The 27,462-nt window shown below is 42.4% G+C and overlaps 1 protein-coding gene across 2 annotated transcripts; it reads left to right on the top strand.

Annotated features, from left to right (window-relative positions):
• Positions 1-10,788: 10,788 nt before the first annotated feature.
• LOC136446745 (kielin/chordin-like protein) lies at positions 10,789-26,058 on the top strand. Of its 2 annotated transcripts, XM_066445286.1 has the most exons (12): positions 10,789-10,925; positions 11,918-12,074; positions 17,176-17,333; positions 18,010-18,050; positions 18,553-18,772; positions 19,255-19,295; positions 21,799-22,003; positions 22,315-22,557; positions 23,079-23,504; positions 24,113-24,364; positions 24,745-25,362; positions 25,911-26,058. In XM_066445286.1, exons 1-12 carry the CDS (start codon positions 10,862-10,864, stop codon positions 25,958-25,960), a joined length of 2,475 nt encoding a protein of 824 aa, XP_066301383.1. In that variant the 5' UTR covers positions 10,789-10,861; the 3' UTR covers positions 25,961-26,058. The 2 variants fall into 2 exon arrangements, with proteins under 2 accessions (XP_066301383.1, XP_066301384.1); XM_066445287.1 differs by lacking the exons at positions 10,789-10,925; positions 11,918-12,074 and adding an exon at positions 15,382-15,702.
• The last annotated feature ends 1,404 nt before the right edge of the window (positions 26,059-27,462 follow it).

The raw sequence follows: 27,462 nt of genomic DNA, 5'->3' as shown, positions 1-27,462 counted from the left end.
TGTCTAAACTGTAATCAAAAACTGATGGTGGTGGTCTTACTTTGCACAATCAATCACTGTCAGTAGTAGCATGCGCATATCTTTGAACAACTTAAATAAGGCGTCATTCGCACATGAAACTATGATGATAGGAATTACGTCTTGTGTGGGGGAGAAATTGACTTATATTGTTGACTTCCATGGAGGTAGACTGCCAGTGGGAAGTTGAAACATCATGAATATTTTTGGTGACACAGTTGAGCTATTGGTTGTCAGATCTGTTGAATGCTCAGCGCCCAAACCCCGTATCAACTGTGGACATCAATAGCATCTACATATCCATGACAGCCAAAGAAGGAACCACCATATGTTTTTTTGCCATGGGTTATTACCTTTATGAAAAATGATCGTATAGTTTTTAGCTTGTCTGTGTGTGTGCGTGTGTGTGTGTGTGTGTGTGTGTCTGTGTATGTGTTTCCAGATTTTGTGGTCAGCATTACTCAAGAACCTCTGTATAGATGGTAATGGTATTTAGTATGTGCGTAGATCTTAGTGAGACAAAGTTCATTATCAAATTTGGGCCCCCTTGTGTTCGACCTCGGTACTGCAGCAGAACGTGGTGTAGGTTTGGGCCCCCTAGCAGCTTATTTAGCTTGATTTTGGGTGAAGATACTACAGCATTATGTCCACTAACTAAACACTGTAGACATAGTTAAATTGTTTGTCAGCTGCATTATTTGAAAATGTAATGTCTGCTATTAGTAATTACAGACAATGGTAATAAACATCAGACGACTGATATTCTATCGCCATGGTGTTCCTCTTAGTTAAAACCTCTTAATTCTCTACAATCATGTTAATTAAAGCAAATGTATACCTGAGATAACTTTCTAATGACAACGACGTCTGTGTTTTATGTAGCGTCTTGAACATATGTATATATAGACAGTACGTGAAAGCTGAGACTGATCATCTTACTTCGACGTTGTAGAAAGCTTCATCATTCCGAGATCTGTTAATTTCTGCGTGCCCCAATTCACGTTTTGAAATCTACTGCTGACATCTATCCAGATATAGAAACTATATGTCACGATGATTAAAAGATCGGCTGTATTAACAACCTATTTGTCAATGTTCCATTTGTAATGATGTTGAAATAAGGCTTTTTTGTCATCAATGTACTGCATCAAAATGTTTAAATGTTTAAAAATCGCAACAGTTACGTAGTAAAACTGAGAAATATTACAGTTTCGCACAAATTTGGATGGACAAAGGGTGATACTAAAAGTCAGGTACGCAACCTTGCATTTCTTTTCCACAGAAGTTTCGACAACCTGTCCACTGTCTACATCAGTGTAAAATAAATTTGTCAAACAGCAGATAAATTTTCGAAACGTCTGCATAGACGACAAATAAGGATGCGTACCTACGAAAACTGTGTTGAAAAGAACATGAAAGAGGTTTAAGAAATAAATTCATTTGATTTACCGACCTGATAAAACTATTCACGACTCTTTCTTCTTCTGTAACTTTCCTAGATGTAACAACCGTCATGTCAGGCTATCTGTCATTGTGTTGTTCCTGCAATTGCACCAGAGAGACCTGCAACGTAATCCAAAGCTACATCAATCGTGTCCTCTCTAGCAATGTCAAGGATAAAGATCCATCTTTCCTCTAATGATACGGTTCGGTCTTCTTGACAGTTTTGCCCGCCATTGTGCAGCCTGGTTATCGAACTGAAAGAAAATCCGCTTCTTTGCCCGCAAACTTTACCTTGGCCTACCACAAAATGACAAACATTTCAAATTTCATTGATTTTATGTATCCACTTGAATGATACACTTGTACAAAATTGTTCAATATGTCTCACACGGGTGACACTTTTACGTTTTCAACCTCTTCTGATAACAATTAAATTTGCCATAAACATATACGAGGGTGATTAATAAGTTTGCGGCATCACCCAGAAAGATGGCGCACAACTCAAATACCGTGGCATAACCATAAATGACAAAGCATTGCGATCATTACCTACAGACGACACCCAGTAAGAAGGGGAAAACATGGAGGGCTGAGCTGTGACCTGAGGTGCGCGGATCAAATTTCTTTGCTAAAAGTCGATGAGATAATTTTTCTAGGTGAAACACGAAAGGAATCATCATCAAACATTTTGACAATGTTTTCGTAGATTTGATGGCATGATGAACGCGACTCACACAGATCTAATCACAGCTCACCACTCCTTTTTCTCACCACTTTTCTACTGACTTTTAAAATGACGCCGCGACTGGAAAGTAATCACCTCCATAATTTGAAATTTTATGGAATAAAAACTTAATACTATATAATCATGTCCCAAAATTTGATCTGTGCACCTTATTCGTGATTAAGGCCGGGCACTTATTGATCACCTCTCGTACAGACGGTCACACAATGCCGGCCTTGAAGAAAACACTCGGTTATGTACAAAGAACATTCTTATCCATTAATACATGTTTCTAATGAAAGGTTGGTGGTAAATGGATTGCTCTAAATGAGCAGAATGTCCAAGATAGATCAGAACTATTCAGTACTAACTGCAGAGCTGTGGAAAAAAAGGACACCAAAGACCATGAAAAAATCATGGCCTGCCGTAACACCGTAAATCTTCTCGAAGGAACTACTTACGTTTAATGGCTAAGAATCTATTGAGGATCATCACGAATCGACTGCACCAATATATTAAGGCCAAGATACTGGTAATTGTAAGTCGTAGATTCTTCTTGAGGTTTTGACTTTCAACGTTCAGTTACCATTAGTGTTTTACAATATCTGACATTGTACCCGGTGAATAAAATGTACGAGAGAAATTCATAAATTAACTAAATGGATGAGGTTGTACTGAGCGGTAACTACAACCATACCATAACTACGAGATGATAAATGACTAACGTTTCGTGCTCCTCTTCAGGCCCACAGACATTCTCTTTGTGGTGGCTCTGTAGTTATTTGTATCACTTTATTTTGGTGACAAACTAAGACGTAGCGTTGCCAGTTTGATGTTAGGTAGTAAGATAATTACGGAAGAAGAATGGTCGTGTTACCGGTATACCGAGGGATGCTGCGATGCAATGAGACGGATGTGGCACCGGAGTCATTACCGTCGTGCATTCAAACTGATCCCTTGAACAAACATTGTGTGGGTGGATAAGAAGACAAATTTCTAGTAGATACATCGTTCGACTTCTTTGGTACGCCTTCTTTGTGATGAGGAGTGTCCGAGGTCATCTTATGTCGCATCTACGGGTAGCTGCGGTGACAGTAGTAATGCACAATAATAATCCCTCTATGGCAAGCGTGGAGCGAGACTTTGTTTAGGTGTTGAAAATCCATTTCCCGACAATGGTGGACAAAGATCCCTTCGGTAAGACTCTTGCTGTGTTGACGCCAGGAGTAATCCATGGTGTCCAAGAAGCACTTATTCAAATTCTCAGAAAGAGCTGACAGCGTAGGCTTGGAGGGTCACGAACGTTCACGTCGGAGCCGGAAATTGTAAACAAAATTGAAGCTATTGAACGTTGGCTGGATTTTACAGTTGCTGATTAAAACAAAATATTTACGGCTCTTGGTGGCAAATGTGCAGATGTTGGCACATTGGCGCACATGTGCGTGTATGTGTGTGTGTGTGTGTGTGTGTGTGTGTGTGTGTGTGTTTTGCATATTTTTGTACACTTTTGGCAGATTAGCCGAAGAGGCTTGGTGGGCGGCACTTCACCGTCAAGTTAACAAAAAGTCGTGTAAAGTGCCTTTCGCAAGGGCACAACGTCAGGGCATGGCGAGTTTCGAACCCAGGACCTATTGGCTCTGAAGCCTACCGCTCTAACCGTTTCACAATACCGACGCCACCAAGTTCTAATCACAAATACATATACACGACTGATTCCCTTTCCGTTGCATTTGTGTTTTCCTCTTCCTTGATCTTGACAGATCTGCAAATACATATTTTTGTAAATCTGTATCTGCATTGATAACCTTGTAATCAAGACTCATAGACAGACAAAATTTCACTATCATGTCGTATGACTTCGCCTGATTTGTACTGAGATGTCGACTAATATAAATTGCTTGTGTCACTAGAACTCAATATTTCCTGATTATATTCAGTCATAACTATATTATTCAATGACCATGGGCGTTTGTACAAAATATACAGTCACCCTTCTGATGTTATTGAATATCAAAACTTACAATTTCATCATGATTTTTAAGATTCGATGTTCAATAACATTAGAAGGATGTATATTTTGCACAAACGTCTTTGTTCATTGAATAATACTTATGATGTTGCTTGTAATCGGAAACTGTTGTATTTTATAGTGTCATTAATATTGGCGACACAAGCACTTTAAATGTAAGTAGTAGTTGACGCCAGACACAGATCAGGCACTGTCTCGGCTTAGTGAACATGTCTCATATTCTTCAAATTGATGAGAATTTTCTTGAAAAATTGTGATTGTTCCTAGAATCACGAGACGTTGGCATTTCACTACAGCTAGATGTATCAAATGAATAATTTTAGGTAAGTAACCGTCCGCAGATGTGTGATGAGGTGCAAAACAGAAGAACCTAAAATACTTACTAAGAACTGAAAGCAAACAAGCATCTCTTTTTACATGTTACAAAAAGAATGATTTCGAATATTTTTTAATAATAGAATGTATACTGACTTTTGAAGCGTATCATTCATCCTTGAAATAAGGAAGTTTGCAACGAAACGTGGTGACAAGATTTAACCTACTGCAGAAATATGGCTGCAAGTTACCAAGTTTTTATTCAACAGTTTCTTTCCCCCTAGATTAAGAAACGCTCGATAACTTCGTGATGTTGAAAGCTCTACGAATCATTTTATCTATTTGGAAACAGCAAGTGAAGGGTGACCCTAGATTGCCCTAGCCCGTTTGATTGATTGATTTTGTAAAGCTTTAAGGGATCTCATAGTAATTGGAAGACAAGATGACAAGCAACCTTGGGTTAATAAGGTTTCTGTTGCGTGTTAAGGTCTTGTAGACTGGTGAGGCCATTGCTCATCATAGCCTGATCGGTGGAGTATTAACCAAATGTGACTTGTATCTCATAACAAAGTCCGAGTTCAGCAACGTCCATATCACCTATTATAAATATTAAATGGTGGAGATACGTTTTCTGCGTGGCGTAATAGAACTTCAACCACAACTTTCCGTTATACATACGTATATAAAGGTCTCCGTTCTGTTTTAAAAGTGTGAAAACCAAGAAGGCTGAATATATAGTGATATAAGAACCTTTATGATTGTTTGATAGGATGTTTGTAACTTTTGTAATTAGATGGTTGATTCTCATTGCTACAAATAAATCAATCTAGAAGGAAAATGTCCCAATTACTAAAAGTTATTGGGATCGTTTGTGTTCCTGGCCAGTCATTTGAAAGAACAAGTGTGAATAGATTGCTTCAAAGCTTATCATGAAAATAACTCTGATTCATTCATAACTCACCAGGTTCACTCAGGCCACCAATGTGTCGTTACACTTTTTATTTCGACGATATCGAGTTAATCTGACCTAACATGGTTCCCAGTACGTGCTGATGATCGTATTCACGGCCATGGGAACGTATAATAGAATTGATAAGTTGACCTACTTACCACCGAATGCATGTTTCAAGCACATTTGTCGATGAAGCGGAACTAATAACTGGGCTACCTTTAAAATTATCATCGCGTGAACTTTTCATTTCATTTGACCTGTCAATTCAATTACCTTGCAAGTTCTTGTGAGGTCGACAATGTATGTGTATTATTTGGCATGTGTAGGTCATAACGGTTCAAAAGCCAATACACATCAGGCAACAGGTGACTCACTTGTTTCTGCGTTTGTAGATAAGATGCGCATATTGACCGGTGGACCATTGCAAGGTACCGGAACATCCGTGGTGTTACTGCTGCAAGACGAATAAATCAAGCTCTGGTTACACATGTCCAACATGGCTTCCGACCACCAGCCAACCAATGCTGGTGGTAGATCGGGAGCAGTCTGACCAGCTTAGATTAAGAGTCAATTGTGACTCCCAAACACACCCTGACCACAACTGACTTACTCCCAACCATCAGCCAACCACCAGCCAACCATCAGCCAGCCACCAGCCAGCCACCAGCCAGCCACCAGCCAGCCACCAGCCAGCCACCAGCCAGCCACCAGCCAGCCACCAGCCAACCACCAGCCAACCACCAGCCAGCCACCAGCCAGCCACCAGCCAACCACCAGCCAACCAATTCCAGACACCCCGTCCACAACCGAATGTTTTGAACATTTCAAAACATTCAACTGGCGCAGGCAAACACCAGACCATAGCCGACCTATTTCCTGAACCACTCCCAACCATGGTCGGCCTTGGAAGGGGCTGGTGCTTTTGATATATGGCTGTTAGAATCACAACCTTGACTTCACACAGTAAAGTTTCGGGGGGAACTCTAAAGACATGCATGCCACAGCGTTAATTCATCAACAACAGGAAGGAGTGGATCCACATGATGTTATCAGCCCACCAAACATGGAATTATCTCTTGTGGGGACAGGGATAGGAGACAGTGAGTCATCTCCAGGTGAGAGAAAGAAGATAACCCCTAGGTCTCATACATACAAGTATAAGGAGGAATGCATCAGCTGGTGCCCACGTCCTTGGTGCGGAGAATACATTTTTTCGTTTATTTACATTTAGATGGTTTCCTTCCATTTCAACACTCAAGGGAGTAATTTAGAATCCATTCTTGCTAAGATCTGTTGACCCGTTTTTCAATAAAACATATTTCGGTACCCGACAGATTGCTTTCTTATTTACATCCTAGACGCACGTTACATCATCTCATCTAACCGTCATTTTAAAAAATCCAAACTACACGTACACAGATATGCTTTGCATTTCTTCTTCCTTAGACTGTGACTGTATCATTCATCTGAGTGGCCGTGTCAATTACCCTAAGTAGTAGTGTAAGGACACACGCGAGGAGAAGAACTTCAAATTGCTCATTCTTCCACTGTAATTAAGACAAGGCGGGAAATTTGTATACAACAAACCAGTGCCTTATCTACATTACAGGTGTCAGAAATCTGTCAAGCAATCAGAGTTAAGCACCAAACCCCAACACCTTGAAACTTGCGATAAGCACTTAGCAGTGATAGCTCGAGCAACCAGCTGCGCATCATCATCACACAACATCTCGAAACTTGTAGACAGCGACAACAAGTTTCTATTGATGAGAGGTGAGGAAGAGTTTAAATACATATCTACAGCATAGGTGGGTGGCAGCAGTCGTTCAAACGGTATACAACCATGCACATCAACATCTTGAAACTTGTGAGAAACACTTGGTTTGAAACCCATACGTGTGTACATATGGTTATTATCACCCCTGTGCGTGGTTTTCGCGGCGAATTCTTCACCTCGAACTTAAAACCACCGCGAAAATTTTCCCCGTCTGACCCCTAAAATGACTAATATTCCTGAACCTCAATTTAGGTAAAATCAGGCACAAGATAACACTAGACTCCAAGAGGCTTTCTTTAATGTTCCTTCTACATCAAGCGACTTTTCATTGATTACGAGTGATGGGCATTCAAACCTCATCATGAAAGCTACCATACTTCACTGTGAGATTTTACACTTTAAGGTGGAAAATTGGAACAGGTTAAACAAATTACCAATCAAAAGTGTTTATTACTTGGCCGCAAAGAAATGTGTGGATATCAATCAAATTTGAATTCGTACAAAACTTTGAAAGGTGTAGGCCTAGGATTCGACAATTTCAAAAGACTTTTGCCAAGAATGTTCCTATTACCTTTACCTTACTTGACTTGACTTTATTTGAACCCACAAGTAGCTATTTACAACAGCTATTCTTCCTGTTGTCCTTTTGATATATCATTACAACAAAAGACAGGGAGACTACAATAATCGTATATATATATAAATATATATATAAATAGATTACACACATGATTACATCCATAGCTAGCATACATAAAGGAAAATCCAGCTCATCCTATTACCTTTACATTGCATGAGTTGAAATTTTGCGGCTCACCGAAAGACAGGTGATGTCTTTATGAGTCATGCGGCATCTTCGAATTCATCTCTTACAGTACATTGTTTGACCTTTGTGCCGTTATGTTGCTCGTTTACAGCTCATCCATGCTAAGCCACAGCTCCATCAGCAGCTTAGCTAGAGGCGAAATCAGCATCTTTTCTATTAAAGATCAATCGGAATTTTGACTTGATTGATTATGTTGCGTTGATGGAATAAGGACAGCCGTACTTTGAAAGAAAGATGAAAATCATCCTGTTTAGTTTGGTTGTACAGACCATTCACATTATTCATTAGGTAGGCCTACTACTTTCTCCGTCAGGGGCTAAATTGCGAAGAGCTTACAATTGGTGGGGCTAAATCGCAAGGGTCTTAAGCGGCTGCCCCTCGGTGATAACTCGGGTTACCTTAATACGACAGTAAATGCCTAGGTGCGGTCTTACAATTGTGGTGTTCCTTTCGATAAGTGTGGTGGGTTCTTCGATGTACTCAGGGTGTGACTCCTCAAACACTGGACCTCCATTGAACCTCCTATCCAAGGGACGTCCCTAGTTGCAGCTATGAACTAATTTTCTCCTGTGTCAAGTGGGGAAATTCGTGTAATACACCTTTCCCAAGGGCACAACATCGGGGTATGTCTGGATTCTAGACCAAACACTCTAGTACCTATTACACCACACGATGCCATCACTTCATTAATGAACAACTCCCTACGGGAAGATATAGAGCTGCAGCATATGAGGTCCGACTGATATCTGATTACAGAAATTTATCACCAACATGGGGACCTAGTAACAGTGACCAGAAAGTGCGGTTTAGCTCCTTTCCCAGATGTACAGAAAGGTTGAACAAACTTCCATTTCGTGAGACTACGTTATTAAGCATACGACATGCCAAACTACACACGAATGCAGCAAAGGGGTCATGAGTTGTAGCTGCAAACAAACAAACAGAACGAACCACAATACACTCATGACTGAATTTCAAATTGGTCATTATTCCACTGTCATTAAGTCTAGGCCAAACATTTCTTTGCTAAAAGTTTACAATCATGGCGGACCGTCCTAACAGCCTTGTTGAACAACATCTTTCTCCTAGATCCTGCAAGACCAGGAAGATGTCGTCTCTGGTAAATGAGATTCACTTCACTGCGTCGATGTAGCCGGTCCAATTACATGAATACATGCCTGTCAACTCGCAAACAAGTTACTTCTGCCTAGGTCTGTATCGTCTATATTAAGTTATTGATTTCCTTTTTCATTGAGTTTCTTCGGCTTGCTTTGAGTGACAAAAACATTCTATACCGCCCACATACTAATAGTGAATACTTGAATGGTTCTTCCCTAAAACTGATATCAATGGTACAGCCATTGTCATCTCAGCTGAAGTTCTGATTAAAGCATAGCAGGCTGCATGGAAGTAAGTTTGACAACATTGTCTCCTTTCAAACCTCGTTTGATTGTTTTACCTTTAGTTAGTTAGCTTTGTACTTGCCCTCGCTGCCCTTGTTGTCATTCTGCAATAGTTCTCTTACCTCTCCAGGGGGATATTAATCACTGTGATGCTTCGTGACATCAATCATTTCACCGACACAAAACGCACACTTCAAACCATCTCGTTACTTCTTTGAAGAACATGACAGATGGCATTTTTAAGACTTCTCAATTACTCCTTCTAGACTTCTGAAACATCGCTGTCAGACGTCTAGGAATTAACTGAAATCTTGCAATAAATTTTGCACAACCACCACACAGCAGGGGATCGATATACTTTCGGACAAGCTCTGTAGAGGTTTATGACCCTTAATTCCTGGACATGTTGAAACCTTTGGGTTAAGGGATTGACTACCAAGATTAGCAAGCGTCAGAGATGGGGAAAAAGTCTCATTCCTTTGTTATTTAGAATAGATAGGGTGAAGAAAACAATCATTCTACGACTGCATTTAACAAGTTTAAGAAAAGACACCAGACCAAGTGTCCACCCTTAAGGCGACCAACTGGAGATGTCCTGATGGGTAAAATACATATTTTGGCGGTTCGAAGTGAGACAAACAGAATTGTGTAAGCTCAGTTGATGAATGTGGCTCTCTAATGATCAAGTCAAAACCTAGTGTAAACTGAACTAAACTACGTCTAACTAAGAAAATAAGATATATCAGAGAACAGCAAGAGTGATTATTTTGAGTGGTAAAAGTTACGTTTGCCGTGCAGACAAACTATCTGAAACTGTTTCGACCCGATTAATCTACTACGAAGAAAATGTTGAGTATTGCATGTTGTTTAGAAACAGTACCCGCAAGAATATTGTGTCATCAATCATTACAGGAGAATATGACAATACGTTTGCAATGGATTAGTTTTAAAGCTGGAATCATTCCAAGTTTGACTTGTATCAACATGGCAAGGCACGAACAGAACTAATCCGGTCGCTGCGGCTGATCGAATTGACAAAGCACTCAACGAATCTCATCGACAAAAAAATAATCTTTTTAAGCTTTGTGTGTTTTGTTGTCTTTTTGGTCATCATTGTTCGTTTTGAATGATATTCCCATTATAAAGTCAAGGGTAACACAAATCCAGTTTAGGACGCAGTGACGCCGCCAGCGTGCCGCGGGTCCAGTGAGAGGGGGGCTTTACATACATGTACGTGCGGATGTGTGCAGTCATACCATATCATTAGTACAGACGATCTTATCACAAAGTAAATGTACAAATAACACATCTGGACTTTCTCACGACTATAATAACCTGCAGCTGGCCAGTTCAGTCGTTGAAAACCATCCAAACATGAAGTTCGTTTTCTTGTTTTTCGTCGTGGGCGTCACTTTTGCAGACGCCTCTTCCATAAAAGGTTGGTGATCCTTTTTATGTCTGGTGCCTTCCTGGCGTCTCACTATATCCCTTGACGATAATTACCTGTCGACAAAAAGCTCGAACAATCACGCAAAAGAAATTTGTATGATTTAGAGATAAATGTATAGTCTGAACGTTGACACTAGCAGGGCGGCTAGGTGAAATGCATTGTACATCTTCATTAGAAATTAAGATGGATGCGTTGTTAAATTGAACTCTAGAGGAGCATTATATAACATGCTCTCATTGGACTTGTCATGTGAATGATGAAACATGTGCTTGAGAAGAACACCAGTGGAACGTGATTATATGTTATATCTCACAATGTATAAAATACTCTCTGTGCAGAAATGGTTTTATTCAAAAACGACAGCAAAGCAGTTAAATTCTTAGTTAATAGAAAAGTTCAGCGACTCCCACGTTTTTGTTTAAGTAGTCAGTGGCGCAACATAAGTAATGCGTGCCTGGAGAAGTCTGTTCCTTAATTCTTCTTCACAATGACTGGTGGAATTTTCAGATAGAGGCTACTACCCAAAGGACAGATAATGTATCATTTGCCCGTTCCCTCTACCAATATACGTACATTAACATATGGCCGATATTGTAAGATTTTGAGAAATATCTTTTCGAAACTCGAAATGCGTCAGAAACACTAGAGAGACATCATATGATTCTTCCGTGAATAGTTTCATCGGGTCGGTGAGTCACTGAATAAAAAAAGACACTTTGTACACAACCAATTGTTTTATTCAACCGACGTTTCGGTGACCATCTGGTACCTTCTACAGGGCAATTCTGACCGGGTCAATTTGCACTGCAACTACAGGCGTCTGTAAGCAGCGACACCTATAACTGCAGTGAAAATAGAAAAAAGGGAATCAGCGCAAGTCTACATCGTCGATTGAATAAACACTTGGTTGAGTACAAAGATTCTTTTTGTTCATCACATAATTCTGTTCTGTTCATAACTACTATAACATTCCAACCCAGCGCCGCGGCTGTCACCTCCGTACTGCCCGTGTATGTACCAGGCGGACTTCGAGTGTTCCCCCGCGCCCACCGACTGCGAGCTGACCGACGACTACTGCGGCTGCTGCCCGGTGTGCGCGCTTCAGGAGGGGCAGACATGCGGTCTGTTTAGTGCCGGGTATGTAAAGACTATGTCCCTGTAGCTCAACTGGTACACGTAGCAGTCTCGCAGTTGAGTTCCTAGTTACAATTAGTTAGTAACGTGCTCAAATCCTGGGACAGGACATCTCGGTTGGGGCTTCACTCGTCTTTCAGGAGGGACGTAAAATAAGGGCCCGGTGTTCGATGAAGGTGCCTTGAGCAAGGGGGATGGCTGGCAACACCGTGTAGAAATATAAACTGCTACTGACACAGGAAGAAAACTTGCTGCCCTATCTGCGACTAGGCGCTACAAGGATCCGAAGGAACGAACGGACGGAACATTAAGACTATAACTTCACCACAAAACTTCAGCTGGATCAAAATTATACATAGACAATTGTCTATATTGTTCCACATACCCGATAAACCACCTTGAGGCGTAACACAACAATTCTGCACAGCAGGAGCACTGTGCGTAAGATCATTAAGACAAGACTAGGCACATGGACTGTTGCTCTTTTCGCACGGTGTAGTGTGGTGGGTTCCTTAACGTGCTCGAGGTGTAGCTCTCCTTAAACACGATGCTTTACTGTTTTTTAAGTCTGTTAACACCTATGGGTTTAAACTGTTTAAGGTGCGGAATATTTATACATTCTGTTTCCTTCTTTGCATTCTACTCTTGATAGTCGACTACAGCAATGAGAGAAAGTCGTCTAGACATGAATTGCTTTGCATGCCATTTTACAAGAAATGAGGTATTTATACATTCGATTTAGTCTTTAAAACTGTAGAAACTGAATATGAGTGGTAAGCAATTGAATGAGAAAGAAACAGAGGAGACTCTGAGTCGTGGAGTCATTAAGTAATTAACACATACACACACACACACACACATATGTACACACACACAGATACACACACAGAGATACACACACACAGATACACACACACAAACACCGGTATTAACTTGCCAGAATACCACTCTTGATATTTTATTACTGGACCTGGACCAACTCAATCACAGACATCAATCTGACGAACTAATTAGAATCGGATCAAATTGTGTTTTTTTTCAAAATGTCACAGGACTATCCCGTGAACCTACTGGCCTGACTTCTGTTAGATGTCCAGACTACAAATACCACCACAGACATAGCCGATAGAGGCCAAAATCTTTCCACTATTCTGGCACCAAAACATAGCACGTCCAAAGGCCATAAGTAGCATAATCTCCAAGCAGGTGTAAGGATCAAGCTCATTCTCGGTATTTTATTTTCAACGCTTCGCCTCCTCCTAATTCATCGATGTATATCTCCTTAGTGATCATCGGTGATAGCTCTCTACATTTATGGATCTTATGATGCAGAATCTTATGCTACAGTCACAATTGGAAAAGGGGGCCCCACCGGGTAGTTTACGGGCTGCTTTTGCACTTTCGGGCGTGACCCCTATGTGGCACCGCGAGAAACCCCGCGCGGCTACCGGGCTATTGTTGGTCACGGCCAACCTGTTCTTAAAGTTAAAGTCAATTTGGGACCCGGCGACAAATAAACGCCGTAAGCTAACCGTAAAAACACCGAATCCGACAGTCCACCGGGACAACTTTGTGACGCCAGAGCCCGGCGAGGCTACACCCCCTATGGGCACCGGTGCAAATATGACCGCAGCATTACACATGTATGTATGTAATACTAACTTGAAGTTATCAAACATTTCAATTCTACAGTTGTGGGAGCGGCTTGACGTGTGTTATCCCACCATGCACTGGGGACTTCTGCAGCATTTTCATTGGTGGACCACCTCCATCCGGGACATGCGAACCTGCACGTAGTACGTAACGCTCAAGGACTTTATATAGAGACTTGCACTGTATCCACACGACTGTTCCGGCTTACATGTATTTATTGTGTTTCAAGTAAAACAAACGTCGTATTATCTTTAGCATTCTGATAATACAGTTGAGTTTTAGATATTGATATTTCTCTTTACCCATTCCCATAACTATTTCTGTATGTGACTTCAGATAATAACAGCTTCGTAAATACGTAATAGTTAAGTAGAAACATATTTTCATCAACAATTTTCAGGGAAAGGTTTGTGTAACACGATATGTTTGACGTTGACGTTTCAAGGCCTACGCCTGATATCATTTCATACCACAACCCAATAAATTTCTCGTTCAAGTTTAGCTTACCATCCAATCTATTTCGAGATACTCTAAGGCCGAGGGAAAGTTATGTTGTGTTTCCGATTGAGGTCCTAGGTTCAGTAGGTAGGGATTCTCTTTTTATCAATTTCGACCGACATCATAATATGGTGTCAATATAAAAGGTGATCTCCAAACAGATCTTAATGGTTGCTTGAAGACCGTATCCAACTGTCAGAGGAAGCTTGGATACGGTCTTCTAGAACCAATTTCCTGTTGGTTCTGTAATCGAATTTCGTACAGAGTACCGAACTTTTGATCGTAAAGGTAGCAGCTGTGATGGTAGTCGTCGGCAAGTTGTATGAAAGGGACAGATCAAAGAAAGGGCGAAATAGTCAGCTTCATTGACTCAAAATGCTATGATTATTGTTTGCTCGGGTGATTACCCTCTGCCATTTCCTTGATCTTTCACACATATGTCCACCTTCACCCAGCTTCCTGCCACAAGTATATTCGCATTCATCTCATATACGGGAATATCAAAAGACGACCGTTGACGTGTTTTTCCGGACTATAACACGTCGCTATAGCAACGGCTTTGCTTCACAGAAGAATTATTCTGTCGAGTACCCATATCATGATTAATGATGAGAACTTGTATTCGTGATTGGGTTTCCACTGGAGTGACCACTGCTAATGAAAAACAAACGGCAGTGTAAACTTTTAATGGCAATTAGGTCTAATCTCCTGTACCCACAGAACTCAAAGGATCATCGAAATAAATTTATTTTTTTTGTGTTTCAGCTTAGAATAATGAGAAGACAACAAAGGTAATATTGCCGACAGAGAGGATCCGTGGCAACTACTTTGAAAGAAATAAAACATCTGAATGTACGTTCGCAGTTCAGTGTGATTACTTATACACAACGAGAGAGGTATAAAATTTCATGTATGAAAAGCATGGGGGAGATGGTAGATAAACACTAAGTTAAAATGTGTACATGAAAGACTTGGCTATATGTGAGAAATTACAAATGTAAGGACACTCTACTTTCTTGACGAGATACCTCTTTATCTTATTTTTTTATCTATACTAAATAGTCATAGGGTGATACAAGCATCCGTCCATTTACATATATAACTTCTCCGGAACCTTAAAAGAACCAACACAAATAACTCATTTTTCAAAATTTACCAGGTGGTTTGTTCACACAGTCTCGGATAGGTCAGATCGCTCTAGTCTAGGTTGTTTGTCATTTCTAATCATTACTCACAAAACTTTTCTACTAGTACTCGTGGGTAATTCTTTCATCATGACACGTGTAAAGTTGAACATACTACTAGTATACGTGTTTGTAAGTGTGGTCGGTGCGTACCGGCCGTACTGCCCGTGTTACGCGGAGCCAGGTTACCGGTGTCCGCCGGCCCCGGAGGGCTGCGAGCTCACCAAGGAAGAGTGCGGGTGCTGTGACGTCTGCGCCGGTCTACTGGGAGAACAGTGCGGTACGGGACTGCCCAGGTCGGTGGAATGTCGTAAAAAGAAGGGTTTGTGACAACCTCGCGGTGCTTTAACGGGTTTGTTCCATACAAGGCCATAGTTTACCACTTCTAGGGATTGAACTTAGTTGATGGAAGATGGTGATTATTATGCTTAGGAGATAGCGGCAAACATTACTGTTGAAGGCTTTCAGGCTGTATACGGGAGGTGAGCAGTTGTCGTCGAGAGAGTTTCATAGTTTGGCATGATACTCCGGACATAGTTGACCACTTCTAGGCATTGAACTAAGTTGATGGATGATGGAAATGATAATGCTTAAGAGATAGCGGCAAACATTTGTGTTGAAGGCTTGCAGGCTGTATACATTTCATCTCAAATATCTCGCCCCCCCCCCCCCCCACACACACACACAAAATCTCGTGCCGCCGCCTCGACGACAGCTGCGAGAGGTAAACAGTTGTCGTCGAGAGGAATGCATAGTTTGGCAGTCCGTGGAAAGTAGCTGTTGCTGTACCAGAGGTTACCATTGGCCTTGCACTAAGCAAAGTTAAAAATTACTCCATCCCGTAAAGTTTAGCCAGGCAGGCTTCTTTGGCTTCGCTGTTGTTGCTTTTTACGCTTATCTGGCCTTGCAATAATTGACATTTACATGAGATGTACCGGACGTGTTTCATGCTGGCATACAATTTACTTCACATTACCATATATATCTCTAATTTCCGGAATAATCATTCAGGATTTTGGGAAATATTGTATGAATGGAGCTCTGACGATACTTGACAACGTATATTACCATTATTTTTTAATTTTTTATTTACAATGTACAACAAGTTTCTTGCAGGCAGTCAATTAACTTCATATCACTTTGTAGATTTTTAATCTCCGTCAGCATGACTGAAAATATTGTATGAATGGAGATCTGACAGCATGGGACAAATATTAAAATATTGCATGAATGGAGCTCACGGCATGGGACATACACCCGTGTTTTTCGAGCAAAAATAGCCTTCTCGGTGTTGCGTGTCCTTATTAGTCTATCAAATTGAAGAGATGTGTTTATGTAAGGTGTAGGTCTAACCTTCATCAACACCCACGGTTCATGTAGCTATCTATTGACTACATGAGGACTGAAGTTTATCCAAATCACTAAGAAACTAGAGTTCCACGACCTTTCTCACGCGGCGGACGTGATAAAATGAAAACGAGGCCAATGTGGCAAAGAAACAAAAATAATTTACAGAATCCGCTCCCATTTAGTTTTCCTCCCAAATCACACTAAGTTTTGAAATATGGTGTTCAATTATCAGTATTACAACGAGTGGCACAGAAGAAATGCAGCGATTTAGATCCAATGACCTCGTTTTCATTCATGTCCGCCGCGTGAGAAAACCTAGCCAAACCTTTTTGAGTGACGTGTCATAGATGCTTCTCACTGATCATGCATTTGCATAGATTAGATCAGTATAATCATATTGTTCCTTTCTGAATTTGAAGTTGCGCCGGTGGTCTGACGTGCGTGTTGGAGGAGTGTAACCCACAGGTTGGTGACGTCACGCTGCCGGACGGAACTGTGACGCAGCAGTTATCCGAGCCGCCATGTTTGTTCCTCCCGTACTTCCAGAGGGGGACGTGTGAGGAAAGCGGCACAGCCGGTACGTTCACACGGCTGTTATCTTAGCACAAACAAACCCAAAGGTCGACGTTTGATAGGATCATAAGTTTCAACAAATGAGAAACGGCTATGCATATTATGCACAAATGACATAGTTTCATCGTGAATGACCTTCCGAAAAAAGTACGACAAATTCAGAAAAAATTACAATCAACATCTTGTGTGTTTTCAACGAATAAAAAGCTACAGCTTATAGCCGATATGCTCCCATATGTGTTAACTTGTCACAGATAAACCGAACTGTTGTATATCCACACTTTTCAAGTATTTTATTAAAGGGGCATGGGTACTTATATTTGAACATACTTGAAATATTTATGCATATCATATATCAACAGATGACATATTTTCATCATAAATACCATTCAAGGAAAGCAATAAAAAGTTAGGAAAAGTTACAATTGTTATCATGACTTTCAGTGAATAGAAAATAACACCATAACAACAACCTGAGCTGCAAAATACAGTAGAACATCATCATAACAATAGCCTCATTACTCACATGGGTACCTACTGGCTGAAATAATACAACCTGGTGAATATATAACAACAAGAACATGCAACCAATGATGTGTGACGGTAGAGAATGGTCGACTATTATATTGCACATATACAAAATACATGTAACTTTATACACTATATATTTCTACTTACAGCTAAACGGCAGGCCATCCCCTTCGAGGGAACATCTTGTGAGGTACGTTGGAAAAAGAACCTGAAAAAGAATCAAGTAAATAAGATAGTGCTAACAGAACACAATGAACAAATACGGCAATGCGAACAGTTAACAACACTTCAGTTTTGTGTTCTTAACACAAGCTTTCAACGCAATCTGCTTTCACAGACATTTAGGCTCAAAACTATATTCTTCATGTAGACTGTCATATCATTTTAAAAGTGGTTTCTTTGTTCCATTTCTACAATTTTACGGGGAGAGAAGAGAAGGGACACAACAAGAGACCATTTTCTGGTCATGGTCATTTGTGATCCCCCCTCCAAAAAAAGCAACATTTTAAGCGCTATAGCTAAATTGCAAACGAACCCACATAGAAATAAAATTTGAGATGCAGATTTAGATAAATTGTACTACGTCCGGCCCATTCATTTATTCATTAATTCTATCATCCACCCATTACTCCCTCCATCTATCTATCAATATGGCCATCCATCCATTCATTCCTTCATTCTCTCACTCCCAGGTTGACGGCGTGACCATCCCAGACGGAGAGTTTGTCCACGTGACCCCCTGTAAGCCCTGCACCTGTTTCAACGGTCAGTCCATCTGTACGCACGTGGACTGTCCCTGGGGGTGGCTACAGTCCAACTGTGCCCAGTGGGAGTACCCGTCTGACCAGTGCTGTCCCGTCTGTGTCCAGCAGGACTTCGAGATTTCACCAGATTTACCGCTACCAGTCACTTGTGAGTTAAAATCATCACTCGAATTTGTCGTGTGGCGTAACCACAGGGTTTTCGGCCCAGAACCCAGCGGTCCCGGGTGCGAATCCCCTAACGCCACCGATTTTGTGCCCTTTGAAAGGCACTTCACACAACTATCCTCACCCCACCCAGGTGTACAAACGGATATATTATGTGTGGGTCACGACGCCAGCAATAGCTGCCTGTGTTCCACGTGTATTGTACTGTTACAATTCTAATAAAATGAAAATCAAATGATGACTGTCAAAGTGAAATAGCAACATGGCCTAAATACTCTGAAAAGAAAAGAACAAGCAGGTCAGGCCGTTTATTTCCTGGAATCATGTTAGAATTTTGTTTTCTTTCTGAGTGTTCTTGGTGTTACATGTTTTCCATAATCACTATCACAAGACAACGGTTGCTGTACTTAACAAGAATGAATCGCTCGCGACCGTTGACAACTTTGTCTTTTTACCACTTGACAGCCAAGCGACAGGCTCTTCCCGTTACTGGAGCTTCTTGTGAGGTAAGAACGATATGGAGTTTTTTTTGTTTGTTTGTTTTTTATCTGTGGGCTAGAGGTTGTTCAGATGCGGAGGGGAAAGGGCTAGACTCTACCAGTCTCCCCCGGTCGCTGGGAAAATAGTAGAAATTGGCCAAATAGAGTCAAATGTTTGAAGGGAGCCGGCTACGAAGATAGGGTCAAATTTGACCCTATCTTCGTAGCCGGCTCCCTTCAAACATTTGACTCTATTTGGCCAATTTCTGCTATTTTCCCAGCGACCGGGGGAGACTGGTAAAGTCTAGGAAAGGGCTTAGGTGCCAAAAAAATCATGCACGAGATAATTTGTAACTTAATTCAACCTATCAGCCAATGGAAGAAGTTATAGTACTTTTTTAAATTTTTTTTTTTGAAAATTGGGTTACCCACCCATTATACACAAAGGGCATTTACACGTGAAAAATGTTTCCAGCATTGGCTTGTCTATTAACTCACATAGGGTATCGACGCCTGACGAAAGGAATCGTGAAGATCTTTCTTTTAGTCAGTCTTACTGTCCGCTGGAGGTGGAAGTTGTTGTCTGCCGGATCCAATGCATTGGCTATTTATCATTTTCTTTAGTTAAAAAGATATATTGTATTAGAAAAGCGTGGACGTGGGATAGCGATAGTCAGAAACGTTTTAACATTTCTTACCAGAATTTAAAAACCTTCTCTTTAGTGAAAAAACGGGGTTAAGACCCCGCTATCCCATCTTTTCACCAAGAAGGAATAAGATAACTTTCAGTGCTATATGATAGGTATAAACAATCAGGTCTGGATCCAAAGCAAAAGTTGGCCTTGGAGTCAATTAAGGGGGAGTGGGCAGTGCGGTCTAATTGAAAACCAAAGAAGGGGTGAAACATACTTTTACCATTCACAACATGATTGCCTTGACGTCAACGCTGACGTCAAGGTTCTTGGAAACGTGCACGTTTTCGACTGGATGAATCTCACCTCACCTCATCTATCCCTTGACCTCATATTGGGTCGTTGGGGGGGGGGGGGGCACCATTACTGAGCGGTTCACTATCCTCCCCACCTAGCCCTGTCCTCAGCTGCTCTCATAGCTTCCGCCAGGCTCATTCCGGCCCATTCCTTTATGTTGTCTTTCCAATCTTCTTATGGATGAATCTAAAGCTGTGAAAAACAACTTATAAGGTGCATTGGACGTGTCAGTAGTGGTTTACAATTAACGTTACCACAGAGGTATTCAATGGTATACAGACAGATGTATATTGATATAAACATAAGCTTTTAAAGTCTAAATTATGAAAGACAACTGATACATGTACGACTTTTTTACGAACGACTCAGAGAGAGAGAATGCATATGCAGCGTAAATTCACAACGATAACACCCCGGTATACACCTATTGACGTGATTCCATATCTATCTTCTTACGGGGTGTTTACATACCTGCAAATCCTGACAAATAACTTTCAATCCCCTAAGTTCAACCTGTATGAAAAGATATCTATCAGGTGCGGGTTAAGATATGATTTATATGCAACTCATCCCAGTCCTGCTATAAGGTCTCCGTTATCGTTATCACCTTGTGACATTTACCGGAGGCACGATGCCTCCAGATTACTTTTCCACGACCCTCGGGTCACTGAAGCCATCCCGGCACTCAGTGTCCTTCGGAAACCTGCTTATCACCTCCCATGTGCATTTATTTAGACTCTACCAGCCTCCGCGGGTCGCTGGGAAAATAGTAGAAATTGGCCAAATAGAGTCAACTGTATGAAGGAGGTCGGCTATGGAGATAGGGTCCAATATTGCAACCCTGGAACTGCGGATGGGAATGTTATCCTCCATGGCCAAAGTCCCCCGGCAAATGTTCTCTCTATAGCCGATGCGGTTAGTCTGGTAGAGACTACGGATGGGAATGTTATCCTCCATGGCCAAAGTCCCCCGGCAAATGTTCTCTCTATAGCCGACGCGGTTAGTCTGGTAGAGACTCGCTTTTAGTTGCACTGGAACAATGCCAACATTTCTCGGGGAAATAAAAAACGTGCGTCTGCGACCTCTTGCGATTTTTGTGTGTATTGCAAAGTATATGTTGCTCTCCTCATGATCCTCAGATGATATTGGTTGTGCCTCAACCAGGCTCCACACGCGACTGGAAAGAGTATGGATTGGCCAAGTGGACAGATAACATGCCAGAGGAGTTAGCTGGCCGGGAAGTACGGTTTGCCACCTCAGGCATATTATCAGCTCCTCTTGTATGTTACCGTATCTGTCTATTTAACCAACGTATACTCTTTCCAGTCACCTCTCGAGCCTGGTATATGCAACAAGCAACAGTTGAACATGAACACGTTGTTGCTACTTTTACTCTTGCGATTGTTGTGTGTATTGCAAAGTGCATGTTGCTCTCCGCTGACGATCTTGATAGCCTGCCTCTACCAGGCTCCAGAGGCAGCTGGAAAGAACAGGAGCTTGACAACTTTCTGAACATCTGACACTTTTATTTTGCTCTGCAGGTTTCGGGTGTCACGATCCAGGAAGGAGAATTCGTTGACGTCACCCCGTGCCAGCACTGCGGCTGTTTCAACGGACAGCCGATCTGTGCTGTCGTGGACTGCTTCTGGTCGCCCAGCTGTACCCAGTGGGCCTACCCTGCTGACCAGTGCTGTCCCGTGTGTGTACAGGAAGCGGGCCCGGTCATGGTGGACTTGCCAGTTGCATGTAGGACCTAATATCTTTATGAGCGTAGAATAACCTAAAGAGTTATAAAGGAATTATCATGGTTTGTATGGTCACACATTGGCATTAGTCTTCCCTGGCTAGACGTCTGGCAGATCTTGTTAGGGTTTTTACGAAGGAGCCTAAATCATTGCTGGAAGAGATTGACATATCAAGTCAATTAGAGTTGTTTGTTGGTTTAAAACAATGTCATTTTCGGTGGGGGGGGGGGCACTGGGGGCTATTCAGTTGTTCCTTACCTAGCGTTAGTTGAACCAAATTTGATACAACACTATTTCTTTGTGCACCCCAAGCTAAGCGGGAGACCCCAGCCCGCAGCTGTGTAGTTGACGGAGTGACTATTGAGGAGGGAGAGTTTGTAGTGACTGACGACTACGGCTGTACCGAATGTGGCTGTACCGGCGGACAGCCGCTGTGCTGGTCCATGGCATGCGCCATGGACATCAACTGTGCTGAGTGGGAGCGCGTTCCCGGGCAGTGCTGTCCCGTCTGTACAGCATACCACGATCACCACATTATCAACATACCTATGGTCTGTAAGTATATCATTATTACCTCTATAAAAATGGGAGGCATAGTTTTTGGCCTGACGCGAAGGTCGATTTTGGTCTCCTGGTGGACAACCTTGGTACTGCAACAGAAAGCTCTTCGTATATTTTCGTGGGTATGTGTTGGCAAAATGAATGACATGTTGGAATATTGTCCCCTAGCGTCTTTCTGTGGTACTGAATAAAGATTTCATCGTTAAGTTGATAACCCCGGAATGATGACATACTGGGGGAGTCTGTCAACACATCCCAACATCTGCTTGAATTTGATAGCAATTAGCGTATACGTAGTAGCACATTTTACCTATCAGTTTACAAAATTCAGATATCAGAAGGCTCAAAACGTTGGTGCTTTTCAACGCATCGTGCATTCACATATATGCACTTGAAAATAGTTTTTTTTGCGACGCCTCAGGGGCGGAGCTTGCTCTATAGTATTGGTTCGGTTTTATCATACTATCCTTAACTAGTGGCCTTTTCTGACTGAATTTCCTTTGTTTTAACTTCAGCCAAACGCTCTTCATCCCTTCCGAGAACCTGTGAGGTCCAGGGAGTGACCATTGCAGAAGGCGAGTTTAAACCGATTGACCTGAACGGCTGCACCACGTGCGGATGCAACAACGGTCAGTCCTTCTGTATGGCCATCGGCTGCGCCCTACCGGCCAACTGTCTGCAGACCGAACAGATCCCCGGCCAGTGCTGTCCAGTATGCACCAGTACCGGATGTGAAGTGGACGGAGTCATTATCCAGGAGGGGGAGACTGCTGACGTCACGCCCTGCAAGCACTGTACGTGCTCCAACGGACAACCGGTCTGTGCGCATGTGGACTGTTTCTGGCACGGCGCATGCGCACAGTGGGAGTACCATGACGACCGATGCTGCCCTGTGTGTGTACAGGAGGCCTCGCCAGTAATGATCGACTTGCCGGTTGCATGTAAGTTAAACTTGTTACTGACATTTTTTGTCAACACCTCAGGGCTGGAGCCATTTTCCTCTGCTACTCTGTTAGTACTGTAGGCATCATCTCGAATTGCTAGCTGTTTGGAGAATTTGACGTTATATACTCTTAACCGAATTTCTGAACATGCCAGTCAAAATAAAACTGGTTTATAGCTGCAAATAACAAGCAACCATCACATAGATCATAATCTGTTACTGACATTTTTTGTCAACGCTTCAGGGTTGGAGTCAGTTTCCTCTATTACTCTGTTAGTGTATTTCATCTCGGATTGTTAGCTGGAGAACGCGACGCGACGTTACACTTAATCGAAATTCTTAACATGTTAGTCAAAATTAAATTAGTTTGAAATTTTAGTTTGGGGAAGCTGTGGTAAATAAATGACAAATCACTTTTCTAAATTGGGAGAGGTTTGCAGTGTCTGAACTGTAGTTATAGTAATTCTTAATCTTTTGACGTTGTAGTCCTTTGCTAGTGGTTAAATATTAGAATACAACTTGGTTACAACATGGTCTTGTTAATTACAATGCATTATGGTATCCTCGTGTCTAGTGTAAGCCATGTACTTTCTTGTCTTTCTCTAGCAAAGCGGGATACCCAAGATACCTGTACAATCAACGGAGTGACCCTACCACAGGGACAGCTCTACCCTATGGACGTGTACGGCTGTATCCAGTGCGCCTGCGTGAACGGAGAGCCCTCCTGTGTGGACTACTCTGGTAGCTGCGCTCCTATGTTCAACTGTCTCTCACATTTCCAAATACCCGGGCAGTGCTGTCCCATCTGTATGTTCTACATGCGTGCCCCTGAACTGACTCCAGCCATCGAGGAGAAGAGTAAGTAACGCGCTGTTTAATGCACTCACTCTTGGTATTCAACTGCTCTTTGTCATCATTCATAGTCGTGGCTCTGAATTTTGAGATTCTATAACACTAGTATGACAGCGAGAGTTAGTTATTCATTTACCTCAGTCAATTACAAATACAGAGACCTCAAGCTGCTTTTATAACACCACAGGGACAACATGCAGATTTTTGTTTTAGCACGCGCCACTAAAAAAGTCAGAAATGATATTTTGTGAAATGTTAACTTGTCTTTTTTAACTGTTCGTTCTTTCGATCATTTGATTGATTGAGTGATCGATCGATCGATTGATTGATTGATTGATTGACCTTAATTCATTGGTTGACCTTAAATGATTGATTGTTTAACCCAGCCAAACGCACCTCGCCCGTCCGTCCCACGACCTGTGAAGTCGATGGAGTGACCATTGCAGAAGGCGAGTGGAAACCGATTGACCAGAACGGCTGCACCACGTGCGGATGCAACAACGGTCAGTCCTTCTGCCAGGCCATCGGCTGCGCCTTACCGGCCAACTGTGCCGAGACGCAACAGATCCCCGGCCAGTGCTGCCCGGTCTGTATCCGTTACGCCACCTGTGAGGTCAACGGAGTCACCATTCAAGAAGGGGAGTCCAAGCCTACCGACGAGTACGGCTGCGAGACGTGCACGTGTGTGAATGGACAGCCGATCTGCCAGGCCATCGCCTGCGCCTTACCGGCCAACTGTGCGGAGACCGAGCGAGTCCCGGGCCAGTGTTGTCCAGTCTGTACCAGTTTCACCACCTGTGAAGTGAACGGAGTGACCATACAGGAGGGGGAGTGGGTGCCGACTGACGAGTACGGGTGTGAGACTTGCACGTGTGATAACGGGATGACGCTATGCCAGGCCATCGCATGTGCGCCCCTGTTCAACTGTGCGGAGACGGAACGTGTGCCCGGCCAGTGCTGTCCGGTCTGTAAGACCCCCCTACAGGACCTGCCCCTCCTCCTATGTAAGTACATTTACCTACTTTGTTGTAACCTCCGTGAAAACGTTTTGTCTTCGGTCTGTCTGTTTGTTTGTTTGTGTTGGCGTGTGTCCGTAGTTGGCCCTGATTCAAATCAGAAGTTTTGTCTTCATCGTAGGGCTGATATGACTAGCCTGGAGTCCAGCCTTATTATCCGTTACCCAAGCTCCGCTCCTCGCCAATATTTAACGGACGGAAGCTAATAAGGCTGGACTCCAGGCTAGTCATATCAGCCCAACGATGAAGACAAAACTTCTGATTAGAGTTAACACCGATAACGATGGCAATGCCTCAACCGGGGCGGGGGGCGATACCGACTTCTGATCAACTTTGACCCAGTACTGACGTCACACCTGCGTAAAAAGCGCGTGTCCACAGCGCTTGGGACAGGCAGCTGATTCGGTCGAGTAATTTGGCATGACATTCCGTTTAAAAATTCAGTTATTGGAGTAGATGAACACTTTATTTTTCACAATGTAATTTACCAACTCATGATAAACTTCCATGCTGAATATGTCGATGTATTTTTTCAGCCAAGCGCCAAGCCTTGCCGCCGGCGGACCGGGACCAGAGCGATCCCTGATATCTAAGCTCGAGCGCTGACCTCCCCGGCGATTATGCTGACGTCATTTCTTCCGCCTTCTGAAAAGTTGAAAAGAAGCAATAAATTTCAAAAAGTGATGGGCGGCTTTCGTCTTGTTATGTGTATACTCCATATAGTTTTACAAAATGCAAGCATGAATGAGATTATTTTCTTTAAGTGGTCTTTTAGTAGTTGTGATTTATTATGCTTAAATTCCAATGACTTAGTGATTAGGAAATCTGACGAGTATGAACATTTTCTAGAGCTTATATTAGTTCTAAAAACAGATCAAAAGAATCAGCAATTACAATTAATCTGAAACGGTTTCGGTATCCAAAATTTCACAAACGTCTCACCAGCATTTCTATATGAAGTACCCAAAGACATCCACACGTTCCTACTCCTGGGTGCCGTGTACTCTCCAAGCAGAGGTTGGTGAAGAAGATTGTGACTTTTTTATCATATACCCCGTTTTCGTCCGAACCCGGTGCTAAATCTCCCGCACCAACGTCTGCTTTGAGAGTAGGTGCCATGCAGAAATCATTTGGTCTACAAGGTGGCGCTACTGCACATGTCGATGAAGTATCAGAGTTTGTGACCTTGCTTCACTTTTCTATGCAATTCATCTAAGTATACCTCCCTTCGTTCCACCATGGAAAGGGACAATACTACCACCCTTTATTTCTTTCTGGGGAGGGACTCTTTTTGCTGAAATATCGAGGCAGTACTGAGAGTTAGACATTGATAAGTTCTCTTACATGATTTACGGAAAGAGCCCCAAACCAACTGGAAATCGCGCTGCAAGCATTCTTCGTTTACTGCTCTGCCAGTCTCATGTTTGTTTTTCATTCAGGCATTTAAATTGTGGCACATTCACATGACAGACGTGTCATGACATGCCATGACATGACATGACATTGTGATGACGCCACGGCTCCCACCCGAATTCCGTTCGACCACTAGAAACTCCGACTTAGCAGCTCGGGCGAGAAAACAAACCTCCGGGCGAATTTGTGTAACCGCACATTACGAACGGGTAACTAAGTATCACTCACATGTCACATGTAAGGCACACAAAAGGCACATTTCCGGGGCGGCAATTATCAAAGAATGGCCGGTATGACTGGCACTCCATAATACCCCGCTAGGGTGGCAGCGCGCGCGTCAGAGGTGACATTTGTAGCTGTCCTTTTAAAGACATGACGGGGCCACAACGTTACAGTTCAGTGTTTCCTGGACGCCTTGTCACAGGTGTGCGTAGCAAATCCTTTGTTGGATCCGTTGGCATGTGTGGTGGCCGCCATCTTCAATTGTGACGTCACAGGGTCGCCATACCATTTTATTCTTACCAAATCGGCACACAACTATCACATTCAACTCAAATAAAAAGAAAAATTCAATACCAATTCATATTTATAAGAAGACCCCGTAATCGCTAAACTAACATAGCAAACCTGAAGTATATGTAGCACAATTACTTAACTCCAGTTTAGATAGTCTTA

This window comes from Branchiostoma lanceolatum, chromosome 13, assembly GCF_035083965.1.
Source record: "Branchiostoma lanceolatum isolate klBraLanc5 chromosome 13, klBraLanc5.hap2, whole genome shotgun sequence".
NCBI classification, from domain to species: domain Eukaryota; kingdom Metazoa; phylum Chordata; class Leptocardii; order Amphioxiformes; family Branchiostomatidae; genus Branchiostoma; species Branchiostoma lanceolatum.
This window is presented reverse-complemented; position numbering and strand designations above follow the sequence as displayed.